The sequence below is a fragment of the Artemia sp. Qi Xiang Cuo genome, chromosome 18 (assembly GCF_049724085.1).
Source record: "Artemia sp. Qi Xiang Cuo chromosome 18, ASM4972408v1, whole genome shotgun sequence".
Classification (NCBI taxonomy): domain Eukaryota; kingdom Metazoa; phylum Arthropoda; class Branchiopoda; order Anostraca; family Artemiidae; genus Artemia; species Artemia sp. Qi Xiang Cuo.
Window position 1 is genome coordinate 15,245,047 of NC_142811.1, and position 18,846 is coordinate 15,263,892.

The window sequence follows — 18,846 nt, forward strand, 5'->3', positions numbered from 1 at the left end:
GAAAATTCATTTTTATTAAATATCAATATTCACAAAAAAACATATCAAACAGACCTACCACGTGAAAATCTGCACAGATTTGTTTGTGGCAGGACTCACTATTTTACTCACTCATATATATATTGAAAAAAACTTACTCACATATATATTGAAAAAAAAAATTAATAATAATGATAATAATGGAATCATATAAATAAATAAGAAATAAACCTCATGGGAACCGCGAACCAATCCTTACACAAAACAGAATACAGCCCCCCCCCCCTCAGCCATCCCTATTCATTAAGAAATTATTTAACCTATTTTTAAAAGAGGACACACTCTCAGTAATCCTAGTGCTTTCCGTAATACTGTTCCATACCAAAACACCCACATTCCTAAATACAAACCAAACCTAGCAGTTTATCGTCTGTCATGTACCAACTAAGACTGAGGAATCTCTTGTATCATAAGTATAGCGCTCAGAACTCAATGATAAAACATCAGAAACATAATTAGGTGCTAATTTATTTCAAAAGTGATTCGCGAAAATACCGGTCTGATATTCCCTCAACTGCCCAACATTTAAAATATTAAAATGGTGATAACAATCCATTGCACTTTCACAATTTTCAAAATCACCGAGCAGGCGCAGTGCTTTATTCTGCACAATTTGTATCCGTTTAAAATTTACAACAAAATTACTAGCCCACACAGAACAACCGTATACAATATAAGGATGAATAAGTGAATTATATAAAATTTTCAAAACTGAAACAGGAAAAACATGTTTAAATCTACGAATCAGCCCTAAGCCCCGCGCAACTTTCACTGATACAATTTCACTATGTTTTTTCCAATTTAAATTACAATCAATCTGAAAACCAAGATACCTTGTATCAAATATCTGCTGAATCTCCGTACCATTAAGATTAACCAAACCGAAAACATTATCAATAAATCCAGTACGACCAAAACTCGTGTAATTAGTTTTACTCGCATTTACTGCTAAGCAACCAAGACTAGTAAAAATATGCAGGTCAAGTAGCATTTTATTTGCTTTTGAAACAAGCTCACTCAAAGCCTTTCCAGCAATCGTTATAGCTGTGTCATCAGCAAAGGATGTTATGGCGGAATCAGGAATGTATAACTGTAATGTGTCAACATAAATTAAATATAAAAGCGTACCTAACATAGAACCTTGTGGTACTCCACATAGTACAGGACGAGGTGAACTGACAATATCCCCCACTAGTACACGCATTGATCTACCATACAAATACGAACGAAACCAATCAATCCAATTTCCTTTTATTCCTAAATGTGACATCCTATCTAACAACAGCTCAAAATCAACAGTATCAAAAGCTTTCTTAAAATCAATAAAAATAGTTAAAGGAGTAGAGCCGCTCTCAAATACAATGTTTAAAACATCAGGTCTCCAGTTTGACATTTCTCATTTGTCACCACCTTTACGTAAAGGTATAATTTTTGCTTGTTTTAAAGCATCTGGGAACTGACCTTTTTGCATAGATAGGTTCACCAATTATATAAGACAAGACAAAAGGTAAGCGGCGACTGCCTTAAAAACCTTAAGGCTAAGACCGTCAATTCCTGCTGAATTCGATTTTATTGTTTCCAGTACGTTCTCGAGATCAGACTGAGTGCACTTTACAAATTTCATGGAACGACCTTCCCCACGGTCATCAATAAACAGCTCATTTTTATACCCATGGTCAGCAACATCATTTTTAACATTAATTCCAACATTTGAAAAATATTTACAAAACTCATCACTAACACCTTTCTTACCTTTAACTTGTTTTTCACCAACTACAAGTTCATCCACTGGGTCTGTAGTGTTGTTACCACGTAATGCCTCGTTTATCACTTGCCAAGTTCCCTTAACATCACCGTTTTTATCACGAAACTTCTCTGAATAATAATGTTTCATTGATGACCTTCTGAGGGAATTCACATTGTTTCGGATTTTCCTAAATTCTTCAAAGGTTTTGTTGCGTTGGAAAATCAAGGTACAACCGATAAAGTCTGTTCCGTTCAAAAAAATTTTCCAAAATTTTATTCGTCCCCCACGTTTTCCTTGGGACATCTTTCTTCTTACGAACAACCTTCACAGGGCAACACTTATCATAAATAGGTGACAATATTTTAAAAAAAGTGTCAAACGCCGCCGTTGCTTTTTCTTTTTCATTCATAACTTCCTCCCAAGAAACTATACTTATCTCTTCTTGAAACTGTTTAAGATTTTCCGGCTTAAGATCCCTAACTGTCGTTTTCTCAATTTTAAAAATCTTTTTTCCAGTGTCCCAAATTGCGCACGCAAAAGGAAGATGGTCAGAACCTGGACATATGATCACGTCACAATAACTTTTCGGTATAAGATTCTCCGATAAATAAATAGTATTAATAAGGTTAGCTGACTGACTAGTAATCCATGGCGTTATTTTTGCTATCGGAAAAAAATTGTGCGACAACATGAGATTACAAAAATCAAGGTTAGGACTACTTAAATTAAGAAGATTAAAATTAAAATCACAAATAAGAACCTGATCCAATTTAGTCACCACTTTATCGGAAAGAAACTTTTGATAATCGCAAAGAAAATCCTCTAGATGAGCACTAGGTGGCCGGTATACTAAACAAACTAACAACTTTTTCTCCTCCGAAACTTCAATCTCAATAGAAAAAGTTTCGATCTTACCTTGAATCCAACAATTTAAATCCTTCTTTACTGTGTATCTTATTTGATCCTTAATTATAAATGCTAGTCCACCCCGCATCATAGAATTTCTTGATTTTGAAACCAACTGGTACCCTGGGAAAGTATATGTTGGGAGAAAGCTATCCTGTGTAAGAAAAGATTCGCATATACCCAACATATCAATTTTACCACAACATGAAGTAAGAAGGTTCGACACTTCCGAAAAATTCGATGTGATGTGACAGTTCCACTGACCAATAAATAGATCCATATTTGTCACATTAATTACATTACTATTTATAATATCAACATATCTACTATGCCTCATCGGCCTAACATTAACTTCAGCTGGATCATTTGCCACGCGAGATAACAGTACGTCATCAATACGAAATGGATGATTTTCAAGCGACTTCAAATACGAAGGGTTAATACACGAAGCAATTAAAATTATTTAACTTCACTGACAACAAATGATTATATGTCCCTGGTTGACAGAGGACAAAACCTATGAATGGAAAACTAATGCTAAACTGCAAAAATAAATGAAAAACCAATGATACGTAACTAAAATTATTACAAGCAGGAATAAACTTAGGAAGATATGCTAACTAATAATATATGCAAAAAATGACACACGCATCAGAAGATTTCTTCTAGCGACCAGAGCCTCCGGGGTGAAGAATCGCTAGTTTCACGAACGAAAATTCGACCTTGGTCGGACCATACACACTTGTTCCCAAATTTATCTCTAGCCGCATTTAAAATATCACGCTTCTTGCGCGTAAGGTTTTCGGACAAAAAAATTCCGCTTTTTGCAAGTTTAGGCTTAGCTTTGAAGATAGACTTTGCAATCTCTTTGTTACTAAGCTTCATTATAATTGGCGCTACTCTGTCAGGTCTACTTGCCGGGTTGTTATTCAGGCTCAGTCTATGTACACTAATAATATCGGAGTCGGCAATATTTACAAGGCCCATTTTTTCACGGATCACACTCCGCATGGTACTGTTTATGTCGGTCGACCGTAGCGGGCTGCTTGAAACCATGAAATAGAAGCGAGTTCAATTTCCCCTCTTGTTCGAAATCGTCCAGTTTATTTTCTAAACTAGGAACTTTTTCTTCAAGTAAATCAATCTGATGCTTGATTCCTCCAGAGGGATTTTTCCAGAAGCAAAAATTTGGGGGTGTATTCCACAGTGATTGCAACACAGATTTCAGAGACAATAATTTCCGTCGGAAAGTTACCAACCCCTCGTTCAACGAAAGTTTACCAACCCATTATGATCTAAGATTTTTAAGTGTCTAGGTCTGAAAGTAAAAAATAGACTAATAAAAAAGACTACTGTGGGCTCTTTTTAAAAAAGAGACCGCATACTATATTGAGCTTTGAGCACCTGTCTCATCTGTGGGCCATTGTTGTCACCAAAAGGTCATTTGGCCTATTTTATAAATAGTAGAGGAATAACGATGACAAATCTTAAGTGGGTGCGATAGATGGCCTTATGAACAAGCTTAGTACTAAAACAGGCTGGGAAAGAGCACGGTCTAAAGGGACGGACACATGCAGCTTTTTTCAGCACCGATTTCAAAGAAAACGTGAGAAATTCAAGCTTGAACATTTTCTAGTTTTCGGTGCCGATTTCCAAAAACGGCACTGAATTTCGTTGTGACTATAAAAAAACAAATTTAAAAAAATGTTCTTCCTGGGGTGTTTCAATCGTTTACTTCTCTTCAGTAGGAAATTCAAAAAACCTAAGTTGAGATCAATCATGAAACTATTGATAAACTGCAATTGACTATTGGTGTCCATGATGATTAGTTTTGAAAATCTCACGCAAAGAGCACTGTTTTATCATCGCTATCGTTTGCTCACTTAGCTGCTGAAATCGGTGCCGAAAAAATTTACGTGTGTCCGACCCTTAAGATCTATAAGTATCTAGGTCTCAAAGTAGAAAAGATTAAATTACTAGCATTAAAAAAACGAAGAGGGATCCTCTCAAAGACTGTAGCCATTTTGTTAGCCATTAATCACCTATCTCAGCTTTGTGCTATTGTATACATAGTAGCGAAATTTCACTTTGAAAAAATCTAAAATCCCAAAACAACTTTGGTACATAAAATTGGACATATAGATGGCCTTATTAACAGTATTAACACCAAAAGGTACTATGAAAAAATATGATCTTTATCGCAAAATGCATAAGTATGTAGATTTTTTAGTAAAAACAAACCAAAACAAACCTTAAAGAATATATACCATGTTAAGCATAGAGCATGTTTCTTAGCTTTGAGCTTTCCTTGTCATCAAATGGTTATTTGGCCTATTTTATAAAATGATTTGAAAAGCATTTTCCACCATAGAATTTTTTCAAAGAAAAGTAAAAAGCAGGAACTCATTTGGCCTATTTTATAAAATAATTAAAAAAATATTGTCCACAAAAGAAGCTTTTAAAGAAAAGTAAAAAGTTACATTAAACCAAAGATGAGCAGAAATGAAGTAATATAATTGTTCAAGAGTAAAGGTAACTCAAATTACTATTACTACATAAATGAAACCCAAAACGAACAGAAATTAAAAATAATAATCAAGTCAAACACAAAGCGAACAGGAACTACGACAATTAGGAGTGGGACTAAGACCCCTTGTGCCTTCAAAAGTCCAGAATTAATTTGTACTTTTCTAAATATAATTTATTTCGAGTTTTATTTTTGTTTTTCATAAGAAAATGAATGTGATTATAACCAATAAAATAATATAAATGACATCAGGTTTTGTCATTTAATACGAGCGTGATTAAATTTAGAGCGCATTAATATAATTTATTACATTAGCAGTAGTAGCAATATATACATATATATATATATATATATATATATATATATATATATATATATATATATATATATATATATATATATGTATTTGTATAGCAAACTTTTCTTCGTTTATTAAGGAAAGGTTCCTTTCCTATCGAACGAAGTTAAAAAGTCATAAGAACTTGTTACAATAGGAAATCCTTATCATTCTTTAACTTGATTGAACAAGGAAGGAATCAGCCCATATCATTCCTAAGTAAATCAAATAAAAAACAAGTTGTTTTTTAACTGAAAGTAAGGAGCGACATTGAAACTTAAAGGGAATATAAATTATTTCTTATATGAAAGGGGCAGTCCCCTGCTCAACACCCACTCTTTACGGTAAAGTTTTTCATTGTTTCAAAAAGTAGAATAGTGAGACAGATGAAAGAAAACAAATAACACCTATCTGTGATGCTTTCTTCTGGCAAAAAATGCGAAATTCCACATTTTTGTACATAGGACCTTGATGCGTCTACAATACAGTTATATGCTGAATCTAACGGTGTGATTTCTATCAAGGCTATTTGAATTCTTAGAGGTGATTCCCCCCCCCCCACCCATTGCAAAAATAAGGTCAATTTTCTCAGGCTCATAGCTTTTGATCTATAAATCAAACTTAATTAGTTTTATACATTTGGAATTAACATAAAAATTCAATTCTTTTATGATATCTACCGCTTTAAAAATTCTGGCTTTTACAGTTTCGGTTACTATTGGGCCGAGTCGCTCCTTACTTACTGTTCCTCACCACCAACATAAAAAAGTGAGAATTAGATTGACTTGACACGTTTTTAGTTAGACATGCCTTTACCGTTTTCTGAGTTGCTTTACAAAAGGCTAAGAAAAACTGCTCTTAAGATTGAATTTTATTTATTGTTTCTTCTTTAGTTTTAAAGTTTTAAAGAGGCATGCGGGCTCGGTGAAAACTTGTAGCTTCATATCCAACAAGTTGGGGCCAAGTAAAAGCAGGATATGTTGGAACAGGGTAAAAAGAGGCCATCAGAAAATACATAAATAAAGTGGTAATCTATTTTGTGTTTTATGAAACTAACTAACCCCCCCCCCCCCCCAACAAAAAACTGAAAAAATATTCAAAAAATCTAATCATGATATTATAAAAATATTATTCTCGATATGAACAGTTGCGACAATTTATTTAACTTTACTATTAGTAAAAATGCCTTTAGTTTTTCCATTGTTTTCTTCCTTTTAACTCTTATTTCAACTAATTTCTAATCCTTAACTCTAATTCTAATTTAACTTTAATTTTCTTCCGTGGTATTCTTTGATATTATTATAATTTTAAGACTTTAATATCAAATATGTAGAGGCAGGAAGTAAAGAATTAAGTTTGTTTTAAGTATGACATAAATTTTTAGATTGTCTTTAAGGAACTTGCCAACCTTTTCTTTTGAAGAAAATTATTCTTAATAATTATTTTTTAAATATTTTTTGTTGTAGGCAACCATTCTTAAACCCCTCTTTTTAAAGTTTTAAGGGGTTAGAAACTACGACTTTAAAACGATAGCGAAGAAACAGAACAACTGTGTCGTGTAACGCTTTCGTTAGCGAAACCAATGAGGGCCGCAATGCTTCATGTTGCCCCAGCAATGTAAATCTAGTTTAATATGTTTTTCTTTCTAGACCTGAAGGACGATACATTTTTGGAAGTTGTTAAGTTAGGTGAATGGATCTTTCAGGAACGGGTTTACAGCTCAACTTGGGTCTAACAAAACTTAAATGAAACTTATATTACAATTGTGAATTATTTTTATTCTTAATAATTCTATGCTTTTTCAAAATCTGGAAAATCCATTCATTGAAATTTACCATCAAATGGTATGTCAATATTTAGAGTATTCACATTTACTTATTTTGTTATTCATCTCATCTGGATGAGAAACCTAGTTATTTGATCAAGCGAACAGCTTTGTGATCTTATTCTGACACAGTTATAAGGTTTGAGCAAAATATGACTATAAGAATTACATTTACATTAATATCTATTGTATGTTGATTTGCATTGATTGTTTATTTAGTTTCTGTTCGTTTTAAGCTTCATTTATACTTCAATAGGAAAATGTTTTTTTCGTTTTAAGCTTGATTTTCATATTCAGTCTAAGCATTTCTTGCTTTAAGATCTATTTATTCATTTATATTATTACTTGTTGTATGTTTTTTTCTATGATTGTCTATTTAATTTCTGTTTGTTTTGGGTTTTATTTATTCTTTAATAGTAATTTCTGGTCGTTTTGAGTTTGAATTTTTACAGGTATCTGCTTAACTTAAGCTTAATATGGCCTTTACTTTTATTTGAAAAACTTATTTTTGGAAATTTTTTTTCATTAGTTTTTATTCGCTTTTGATTGCAAATAGTTTCAGGTTTTTAATCATTTCTTATTTCAAAGTCAAACTTGTTTAAAAAAAATCAAATGTTCATCAAAGTATTAAAACAGGTGTCAAAGTAACAATATCAAAGTGAAAAAAGTTTGCCCCCTTTGAAATGAGCCCCCTTGAAGTTTATACCAATAATTGAAGTTTATAACAACCATATATTCCCCCGGGTATAACTTACAACACCTACCCTGGGCCCTGGAAGGGGGGGGGGGGTGTCGACACCGGAGTTTTTGTTATCTAATCTTTCTGTTTTTAACAAAATGTTTACCTCAAAATTTATATCTGTTGCATTTAGAGCATGGAGGAGGGGGGGGTGCTAGTTGCTCTTCAATCTCTTTTTACTCTTAAAAATTGAACGAGAACTTTCAATTTCCAATCAAATTAAACCTCTCCGAAGTTTATGCAAGCATTCATTCCATAAAAACAATATATGCCCCCTAAGTATTACTTACCACGCCTACCTCCGGGCCATGGGGGGTTGCGTCGACACAGGAGTGTTTTTTATCTGACCTTTGAATTATTTTTAATGAAATTACTACTTTAAAAATTTAATCGGATAGGCTTGGGAAAAAAAGGGGGGGGGGGTGGGGGGGGGAGGGGAGGCGAGGCTAGTTGCCATCGGATATCATTTAACTCTTAAAAAATGAACTAGAACTTTCAATTCCCAATCAAATGAGCCCTCTCTGACGTATATACGAGCATTCCTTCCATAAGAATCATATATGCCCTCAGGTCATAACTTATAACCCTTCCCCTGAAGACCTTGGGGGGGGGGGGGGGGATTGTCATGCTCAAAGATATAATTTCCGGAACTTTCAACTACGTTGAACAAAATGGCTATCTCAAAATTTTGATTGGATATGCTTTGGGAAATGGTAGGTGTCGAAAGGCTGCTGGTTGCCTTCCAATCATTTTCGACTATTAAAAAGGGCCCTAGCCATTTAAACTTCCAATCAAATTAGCCGTTTTTGAAGTTTCTATGACAACACTTTCTATAAAAACCTTATATGCCCTCAAGGCATAATTTACAACCCTTGCCATGAGGGCTGTGGGGGGTTGTCATCCTCAAAGACATAATTTCCAGAATTTTCAATCACGTTGAACAAAATGACCATCTAAAAATTTTGATTTGATGTGTTTGGGGTAAAGGTGAGCGTGAGAGGGGGGTTAGTTGCCCTCCAATCACTTTCGACTATTAAAAAAAACACTAGCCCTTTGAATTTCCAATCAAATGAACCCTTTTTGAAGTTTCTACGACAAAACTTTCTATGAAAAGCTTATATGCCCCCAGGGCATAACCTACAACTCTTGCCCTGAGGGCTGTGGGGGAGTGTCCTCCTCAAAAACATAATTTCTATCTAGAAATAGGCTACTTATAACAAAATGGCTATCTCAAAATTTTGGTTGGATTTGTTTGGAGAAATGGTGGGCATGGAAGGAGTGTTCGTTGCCTTCCAATCACGTTTGATCCTTAAAAAGGGCACTAGAACTGGCAATTTCCAATTGAATGAGCCCCCTTTGAAGTTTTTCGATGACCCCTTCCATATGAAGTGCCTCTGGGAAAAAAAATAATAATAATAAAACATTGGAGCGGTATGGCCTTTACTATAGGCAACGCTATAGCGTTGCCTCTGATGTAGCTCCAGCATATGGGCAAGTTGTCAATATAGCACCCGTCGTATACTGCTTTATCCCGGACACTGAGCTTTTTAGATCCCGAATTTCACCTAGCCATATAGAGAAGTTAGTCTGGGGGACCTGTGGAACTAGTGGAAATGGGTGAGTGATGACGAAATTTTGAAGTGGGATATTATTCCTTTAACTTTCAGCTAGCAAATCTAATATTTTTGATGTTGCTGAGTGTTTTGTGCGGCTTCTTGTTGCTTGAGCTTCTCTTTCTCGGAATGCTAGTTGAAAGAGCTCAATTTTAGCGTCACATGATGATGCTAAGTCAGAGAAATCGCATGTCATTTTCGACAGCAACGCTAGATCCAACTTCCTAGATTACTGGAGAAAGTTTAGGATTGTCTTGAGATATAAAAACGTCTGTGCCATGATGAGCACCGATAGACAAGGGAAGCGTAGGCTCCTGTTACCTATTTCCTGCAATTTAAGGGAGACACCACTCTTAGTAGGTACGACGGCACTTGCGACAAGTAACCTCCCCTCTTCTGCTTGCTTGTTCGGGCAGAATGGAAAACTGACAAAAACAGTCGTCAGAGTTTTTGATTTGCGCTTTTCTGCTTTCAATGTAACACATGACAAAACTATACCACTAAAGTTCTGGCACATTTTCGACAGTCCAAATATCGAGCGTTGGCAACTTTAGACAGTGGACAAATTATTTCAGCTATATCGGGGGTATTTCAGCAATATCCTTGAAAATAAATAATCAAAAAAAGTGAAGAGGAGGAGGTTTTTGGTACGGAGTTTAGCTGAATACTAGCTTTTGGGGTTATCCAATATTTGCAAGTTTGGCTGAAAGAATATGGTGGTTCACATTGTTATATGCCCCTTCAAAATCTAGGAAAGCAGCAACTAGGATATTATTTTTTGATAGATTCATTTATTGCATTTGTTAACAAGATAAAAGCATCTGTCAAGGAGTGGTGTTTCTTGAAGCCACATTTGAGCATGAGGTATGAATTTTTAGCTGAATTCACTGAATTTTTGGGAGTTGATTAATACAAGATTCACTGTAAGTTGGTGGATTTTTCCGTAAAGAAAAGCATATTATTTCATAAGCAGTATCTAAACACGTTGTCACACTAGTTTTGCCAGCGAATTGTCTATGTGCACAACGACATACCACTACTAATACTGCTATCACAGCAAAATTTACTAGTTCTTCAACTACTATTAGCATTGCTCCAGCTATTATATCTATCGCACCTACTTGTAAGGTTAAGAGGATTAAGATGCAAATTTCAAGAAGTATATGAACAAGTAGGTTATCAAAAGGACATATCGACAATGTCATAGCAATGGCTAATTGTCTTAAGTTGAGCAATAACACTACTGCTGTGACTACTATTACAACTATACCTAAGGAAATCAAGATGAAACTTTCATAGAATATTTCTGAAAATCTTTGTTGTACGGATGACAACCTGCCATCCGTATGCAAGTTGTAAAAAGGTCGTATCAGCAATATATTAGGAACCGTACTACTCCGATTATTATAATTTTTTTTTTTATTGAGGAATCACTTTATTTACATAAATATTTACATACTTCAAGAAGCCTGGTCATCCAGGCTTGCCAGGCACTATCTCCATTCAATTTAACATCCTTACATCTTAAAAAAAAAAAAAGACGAGAAACCTCTTGCTCACTCAATTCCTCGACGGGTACCATTAATATCGGGTAATATCGGGTACCGATTAATATCGGGTACCATTAACGACGGGTACCTCGACGGGTACCAATCCTCATACTGTTTGGCAGTACTTGAGGTAAAAAAACAAACACAAAAAAAAAAAAACACATTAATCAAAATCATAACAACCAACACATTAGCCCCATAGCAGCATACGGAAATCGAGTCTAACCGTCTGGTCAAGAATCTCACCTGGTAGTCTTTCCCATGTTAACGGAAGCTGGTGTCTGAGCAAAAAGCCAGACCGGGTCGAAGCAGGGTTGCCACTTCAACCAAACTACTGTTACTCGCCAGTATCGCACAAAAGCACTACCACAACATAAAAAAAATAACACCTGGCCTAAAAATTTGCCGCGTGTTGCGATTTGCACAACTCTCGGCATTTTAGCCCCGTAGTTTCTCTTTGGTTTATCATATAAGCCAGAGTAATTTTTATTTTTTATTCCTGTATAGCTAGTCGAACACTGACTTCCGATATGGCAAAAAAGGGCCACTGATATGGGAAGCAACTACAAGCAAAATCATCGAAGTTATCTCTGGATGTTCACTATGAACGGTCCGTAATTGCATAGTATGGCAATAGGGTTTCCAGACTATCCGTTTTCTGGGAAAATAGGCCAGAAATCTGGAAGCAGGAAAAGTAGTCAAGATGTGCAGTTTTTTTAAACAAATCTGTACAAGTTTATCAATTATCCGTATCAAGCCTGTTTTTTTCTGAGTCGAAACCTGAAAAACAAAAAAAAATTAAGCATCAGTTAGAGAATTAACCTTTTTTCTTTTTAAGAGCTACTACATTTAAAAGCTACTTCTATTTATCACTTATTGTCTCCTTTTTGGCACTTTTTCAGGAAAAGCAGTCCACACTACCATGTTCCGTCCCATTTTGCCTAAATGGGACTAAACGGGGGCAACGCGCTAAAGGCGTCACCCTACAATTTCAGTAAGAGAATTTTATTCACAGACCTTTACAGTAATAAAATATTATTTAAGCTCACGCTTCCACTTCCTCGCACTCCCGACCAGCTCTGTTGGAATATCCTAAGTCTCTGGATTCGTTACTTCCCTCCTGAAATGTATAATATCGGATATTGTTTCTGGCAGTAGTCTGTTCCGGATGGGGGTCCGAACTAGCTTTAAAAGCGAAAACTGACGTTCAGCCGAAGCGCTGCTATGAGGCAACGACAAAATACCCTTTATGAATACGGGTAGGTGAACAAAAGCAGAGTCCCCAGCACCATCCTTGAGGGTGGACACTGAAGTCCAAAACTGACACTTTCCCTTCCCCTAGCTCTTTCTTCAAGAATAGTAGTCGCCTCCACTCTCTGTTTAGGGCTTCAACTTCCAGCGAATCATTGTAACAGTCCTTGAATATGCGGAAAAGGGGGATTATAGAAGGAACAGATTTTATTCCTGTATATTTTCAGCGAATTGTCATCGTAACCGGTTGGATATCTTTACAAATTGAAGTTTTTAATTAATTTATTTATTTAATTTTTAATTACGAAAAAAAAACCGATTAAAAAAATTTTAGATAATATATATTTATAATATTAATATGCCTATTTTTTATGTTAAATTAAAATTCGGCAATTTAATAAAGCAGTTTCTGGAGATAACCAGTCTAGCATTCGAAGCAAGGGGTCTTCACTGTTTACTCTTCGTTTTATTTCAGAGCACAGGCAATTTTTCTTTGTTGCAGCTAGCTGTCCGTCTTGAAGTTTCCAACTTTCAATCTGATCAATTGCAAAGAGCTCAAATTCGGCTCCAAAATGCATATCCGTCTCCATAGCTTTGAAGTTTCTTGGGTTTGAAAAATCTATTTCGAAGACTGAACGTATGGTCAAAAGCTTGTGTTTCATATAATTCTTTGCCAGTTCGGAGAGAGTATTACCCACGCTTTTTAAAAGTTTGTGAACTTTCACTTCTGTACTTTGGAACTCAAGATTAAGGCCATTTACAATAGAAAGAACTTAATTCAGAAAAAAGACAATAAAGCTTGACTTCGGGATCGATCAAAGCTATATAAAGCTTCACTGCCGTTTGATCCCGACCTTCATTCGCAGGTAAGGCAAAAACAACGTCAGAGCAATCCACTGCTCCACCAGCCTCTGAGAGACGGCCTCAAACGCTAACCAGCGAGTTGCAGATGGGTACAGAAGTGCATGCTCGGCTACTTCACAGAACTTTTGGAATTCCTTATACTCACGAAGTCGTTTGGCACTATTCGATGCGTACGTGTATATATCATTGCTGAATCTGACGATCTCTGTAGGTAACTGCTCACAAGTACTAGCACAGCATAGTGCAAAACTGTGACAGATGCATCCGAAAATAGCCAGGCAGGGAATATCTTTCTTTATGAGGGCTGCAAGGCCGTTGTTCTTCCCAAGCATCACACTTGCATTATCAGATGCAAATCCTATGCAGTTTTTTATTGTCATCTTCTTCTCACTTAAAGTCTTATAGATGAAGTTTTGAAGGCCCATTGCTGTTGTATCCCCAACTTCTGGAATGGCCAAAAAGTCTTCCTTGATTCCGCATGTAGCGTTGTCATAGTAGCGAATGATGATGACTAAGTAATTTGTCCCACACTTATCAGTGCTTTCATCAACCATCAGCAAAAAGAGCAATTTTTCCAATCTTGAGCTCAGCTGGCTGGTGGTGTATGGGGCAATTACGTTTTTTATTAGTCTAGTGGTTTTAGTTCTTCCAAATGCAAGAAGCTTTACTACTGATGAATCAGGGATAAATTTTTCAGCAATTCGGGCAAGCTGTCCATAATACTCATCTCCTTGGATTTTGATGCTACCCAGGCTGACATTGTCAACTCTAAAGCTCACACCTTTTGGCTAATTAGTTCTCTTTCCTTTGCTGCTCCCGATAAAGTAAACTCATTGGTTTGGTCATCAGCAATACGCGCTTGGTTCTTCATGCTAACAACTTTGGATATTTGAGTTTCCCTCAGTGCATGTCTACGTAAATGGGATAGGCCACCAGTAATGATCTTTTCGCAAAACTTACACCAAGATTTTGTCCTATCCCTTGGATATCTTTGCACCCAGACCTGCAAGTCTTTATCTTCTATCCATTTTGCACTGAATTTCTGTATTTTCACTGGCTTTGGTGGTTTATTTCTGCTGATTTTTTGTTTTCTCACATTTAATAGTTCATTCTCTTCACCTTCAATGTCATTTGCAGTTTCTTCACAGTCAGTGGCACTAGCTTTAGATTTATTGGCTTCATCTCCAGAGTCATTAGCTAGATAGAGAATCTGTATAAGAGCAGCAACTCTAACCGGTTGTCCATAAATCAAACCAGTGGCGTAACTAAGGGGGACAAGTAGGGGCCCTTTGCAGCACAAGTTTAGTTTTTATGGGTATTTACTTCTCTAAAAGAGGTATCTAATAGAGGAAGGAAGAAAAATAAAAGAGATAAAGAAACTTCTAGATCCTAAATTTCAAAATTTTTTGAATATTCGCTGTATAATATTGCTCTTAGAGATTATTTGCTTCCTGACAAGGATGTTTCAGGGGCTAATTTAAAGAAACATTAAAACTGGCTTAGTTGAGCCAGAATTTTCAATTTCATGCTAGACTTTTCCCAAGTGTCATGGTCACTTTTTTGACATTATACCCCCATCCCATTCTGAGGTCCCATATATAACTGTATAAATACATTTCATCGTTGTGTCGAATCTTGTGATGACATTCTTTCCTGTAATATTCTTACATGTTCTTTCATATTGTGAAATGAAAATTTGATTGGTTGATTTTTTTAATATATTCCTAGGGCTATATCCCGGACCATCAGGGGGATGGGTGTATTTTCAGAAAAGGGGCCCTGATATTTGGAAATAGTATAAAATAAAGAACTGAATGGTACTGCGTTTGTGTGTTTAGCATATTTTCTTCAGAAAAGGACAATCACTAAATATTTGGCATTAGAAAAAGACAATTAGACTATTGCCCATTTTTATTGATAAAATAAACACTCTTGTCTCTGTGAGGGTAGGCTTAAAGTTTACTTAAAGACTGATTCATAGGGACCACGTAGGTTGGGCTGGGGTCCCAAGAACTTGAAAACGTAAATTTCTTCGAATTTCTCGGCATTTCTTTATTAAATTAAAGGTTTTTTTATTATCCCCCCTTATTTTTTTAATTAAATAATTTGCAGTTCGTTTCTATTAACTCACTGATCTTTCTGTTCCATCTTCCATTTATTTCTTTGTACCACAATTTTTTTTAATTTGTGAATTATTTTTCAACCACTCCCGAATGTTCAGTTACTTTCCACTTTTATCAGTAAAGCACAACGGTAAGAGCACTTCCTGAGGCTGTGTTAACTTAGGTTTCAATCTTGGATGAGACACGATATCTTTTTTTTTAACTGGAAAATAAAAAATTTGAAATTTTTTTTTTCCAGAATCTATAAACATACGTGAAAATCCTGGGCAAAAAATCGATAAGTTTTTGCATAATTTGATCTTGTTTACTTGTTTTCCTCAATTCATCGACTTTTCGTTTATGCATTTAAAACCTAGATGAATTTGGTGTTTATCAAACAGTTCGTGGTAACGAACTGTAAGTAAGGAGCGACCCGGCTCAATGGTAACCGAAACTCTAGAAAACGGGTTATTGATACCAATAGATATATCAAAAGAATCAGATCTCAGTGCTGATTTCAAATATATAACTTTCATCAAGTTTAGATTTACCCATCAAAAGTTACGCGCCTGAGAAAATTTGGCTGATTTTCAAAAAAAGGGGGAAAGACCCCCTAAAAGTTATAGAACCTTAATGAAAATCACACAATCATATTCAGCGTATCAGAGAACCCTACTATACAGGGTTCAAGCTCCTATTTACAAAATTGTGGATTTTTCCATTTTTTGCCAGAAGAAAGATCACGGATGCGTGTTTATTTGTTTGTTTGTTTGTTTTTGTTTTTTTTTCCCCTGGGGTCATCGTATGGACCCAGTGGTCCTAGAATATCGTGGGAGGGCTCATTGGAAGGGAAATTAAAAGTTCTAGTGCCCTTTTTAAGTGACCAAAAAAAATGGAGGGCAACTAGGCCCCCTCCCACGCTTATTTTTTTCCCAAAGTCACCCGATCAAAATTTTGAGATAGCCATTTTGTTCAGCATGGTCAAAATATGATGAATATGTCTCTTAGGATGACTTAATCCCCCGAAGTTCCCAGAGGGAGGGCTAAAAGTTATGAACTTTACCCAATGTTAACATATAGTATTGGTTATTGGGAAGTATACAGAAGTTTTCAGGAGGTTTTTTTTCTGGTAGTGGGAGGGAAGGGTGGGTCGGTGGTTATGTTGGAGGATCTGTTCATGAAGGAAGTTTTCATGGGGGAAGGGAAATTGCCATGAAGGGGGCGCCGGACTTGCCAGCATTATTTATTGGTTATTGGGGAGTATACAACCATTTTCAGGAAGGATTTTTTTCTGGAGGGGGGGATAGAGAAGGGGCTTACTCTGGAGAATATTTTCGTGGAGGATGTTTCTTTGGGGTAAGGGAAATTTCACTGAAGGGGGCGCCGGATTTCCAAGCATTATTTAAGAAACGATCAGAAATTAAATAAAAAAAAAACAAGTTTTTTCAACTGAAATGTAAGAAGGAATATTAGAACTTAAAACGAACAGAAATTATAACGTATGTGAGGGGGTTCTCCCCCAAGTCAATACCTCGCTCTTTACGCTACAGTTTTTTTTTTTAGTGCTTTCAAAAGAGCTATCTATTCTAATTAAACGGCCTTTGTGATTCAAGGGTTTCTGAATCAAATTTTTTTAACTTTTAACGTAAAGAGCGTGGTATTGACTAAGGGGAGAACCCCTTCATATAAGTAATAACATATACGCAATAAAAAAACAATAAAAAACAAGCGATACGGCTCAATAGTATTTGAAACTTTTAAAAACGAAATTTTGATGTCAATAAATGTATCAAAAGAATGTGTTTATAATGCTGATCCTAAATATATAAATTTTATTAAGTTTAGTATTCCTCATCAAAGGCTACAAGCCTGAGAAAATTTACTCGATTTTTTAAAGAGGGGGGAAACATCCCCTACAAGTGAAAGAATTTTAATGAAAATCACACCGTCAGATTCAGCGTATCAGAAAACCCTATTACATAGGTTTCAAGCTCATATCTGCAAAAATCTGCAACTTTGTATTTTTTGCCAGAAGAAAAATATACGAATATAGAAGTTAGTTACGTAAGTTAATTTGTAAAGACATCCATTTAGCAAAAGAAAAGTAAAATTTTTATACAAATAAAAGCTGCATTATCTAAAAAACGATCAGAAATTAAATAAAAAAACAAGTTTTTTAAACTGAAAGTAAGGAGCGACATTAAAACTTAAAACGAACAGAAATTATTCCGTATATGAAAGGCTGTCCCCTTCTCAACGCCTCGCTCTTTACGCTAAGTTTGACTCTGTCTCACAACTTTATTTTTTAAAACAATAAAAAACTTTAGCGTAAAGAGCGAGGCGTTGAGGAGGGGACAGCCCCTTTCATATACGGAATAATTTCTGTTCGTTTTAAGTTTTAATGTCGCTCCTTACTTTCAGTTTAAAAAGCTTGTTTTTTTTATTTAATGTTATGTAAAATCCAATGCTTTTTGTGCCCCTCTTGTTCATTTATATTCATATATTCTTGAGAAAAAAAATAATTCTCTACTTTTTAGTTCATTTTAAAATTGAGTTTAACTTTTTCTTTATTGTTTGACCTCCTCCCCTAACAATTATTTGTACGTCTGGACCTGTGAAACCCATCAAAACAGCTTTAAGCTAACATTCTTGAGGTTGAATTGTGTGGTTGAAGAAATAATCTTCTTTTATTTCTTGCTTTCTTTTGGTTGGGAGTTATGATTCAAATTACAAACGGAAAAAAGGCATTTTATGTCAAATAACTGCTGTTTCGTATAGGAACTGAAAAAAATGATTGAAATACTTTTTGTTTGATAAAATAAAAACAAAAAAATACTGTCTCTCAGAATTCCTCAAATCTTTATGTTGGAGCGATGCAAATTTAAGGCTGGAGGAAGTTAGACTGAGATCAAGCCACTCTAAAAAATTAAACGGGAAGGGAGCAATTAAAATGATTTTTTGGGTCTTTTTAAGAAGCTGGATTTATTAAGATCGGTTTTTATTGAAATTTAACAATAAAAAAAATCTAGTTGGTTATCTTGGTTATCATTGTTGGTTATCATTTCTAATATGCTTGTAAAATTGCCCTTTTCGGTCTAAAGTACTACTTTTGACAAAAAGTATTGAAAAAGTACTGCTTTTGCAGAAAGTATTCAAGAAGTATTACTTTGATCAAAAAGTACTAAAAGTAGTACTTTGGTACTACCCGTGGCAACTCTGGGTCGAAGGTTTCCTTGGTCGTTGAATCATACCTGTGTTACGAGTACCATATTGATGACGTTCAGAAACGGAACAAAAGATATTATGCAGGCAATCTGGTACTACATTATTCAAAATATCGAACATT

At 35.3% G+C, this 18,846-nt stretch overlaps 1 protein-coding gene across 1 annotated transcript; it reads right to left on the reverse strand.

Moving 5' to 3' along the window:
* Positions 1-13,367: 13,367 nt before the first annotated feature.
* Positions 13,368-13,952, reverse strand: LOC148941242 (protein ZBED8-like). Its single transcript, XM_089104129.1, has one exon. The coding sequence runs from the start codon at positions 13,950-13,952 to the stop codon at positions 13,368-13,370; it is 585 nt and encodes a 194-aa protein (XP_088960255.1).
* Positions 13,953-18,846: the final 4,894 nt, after the last annotated feature.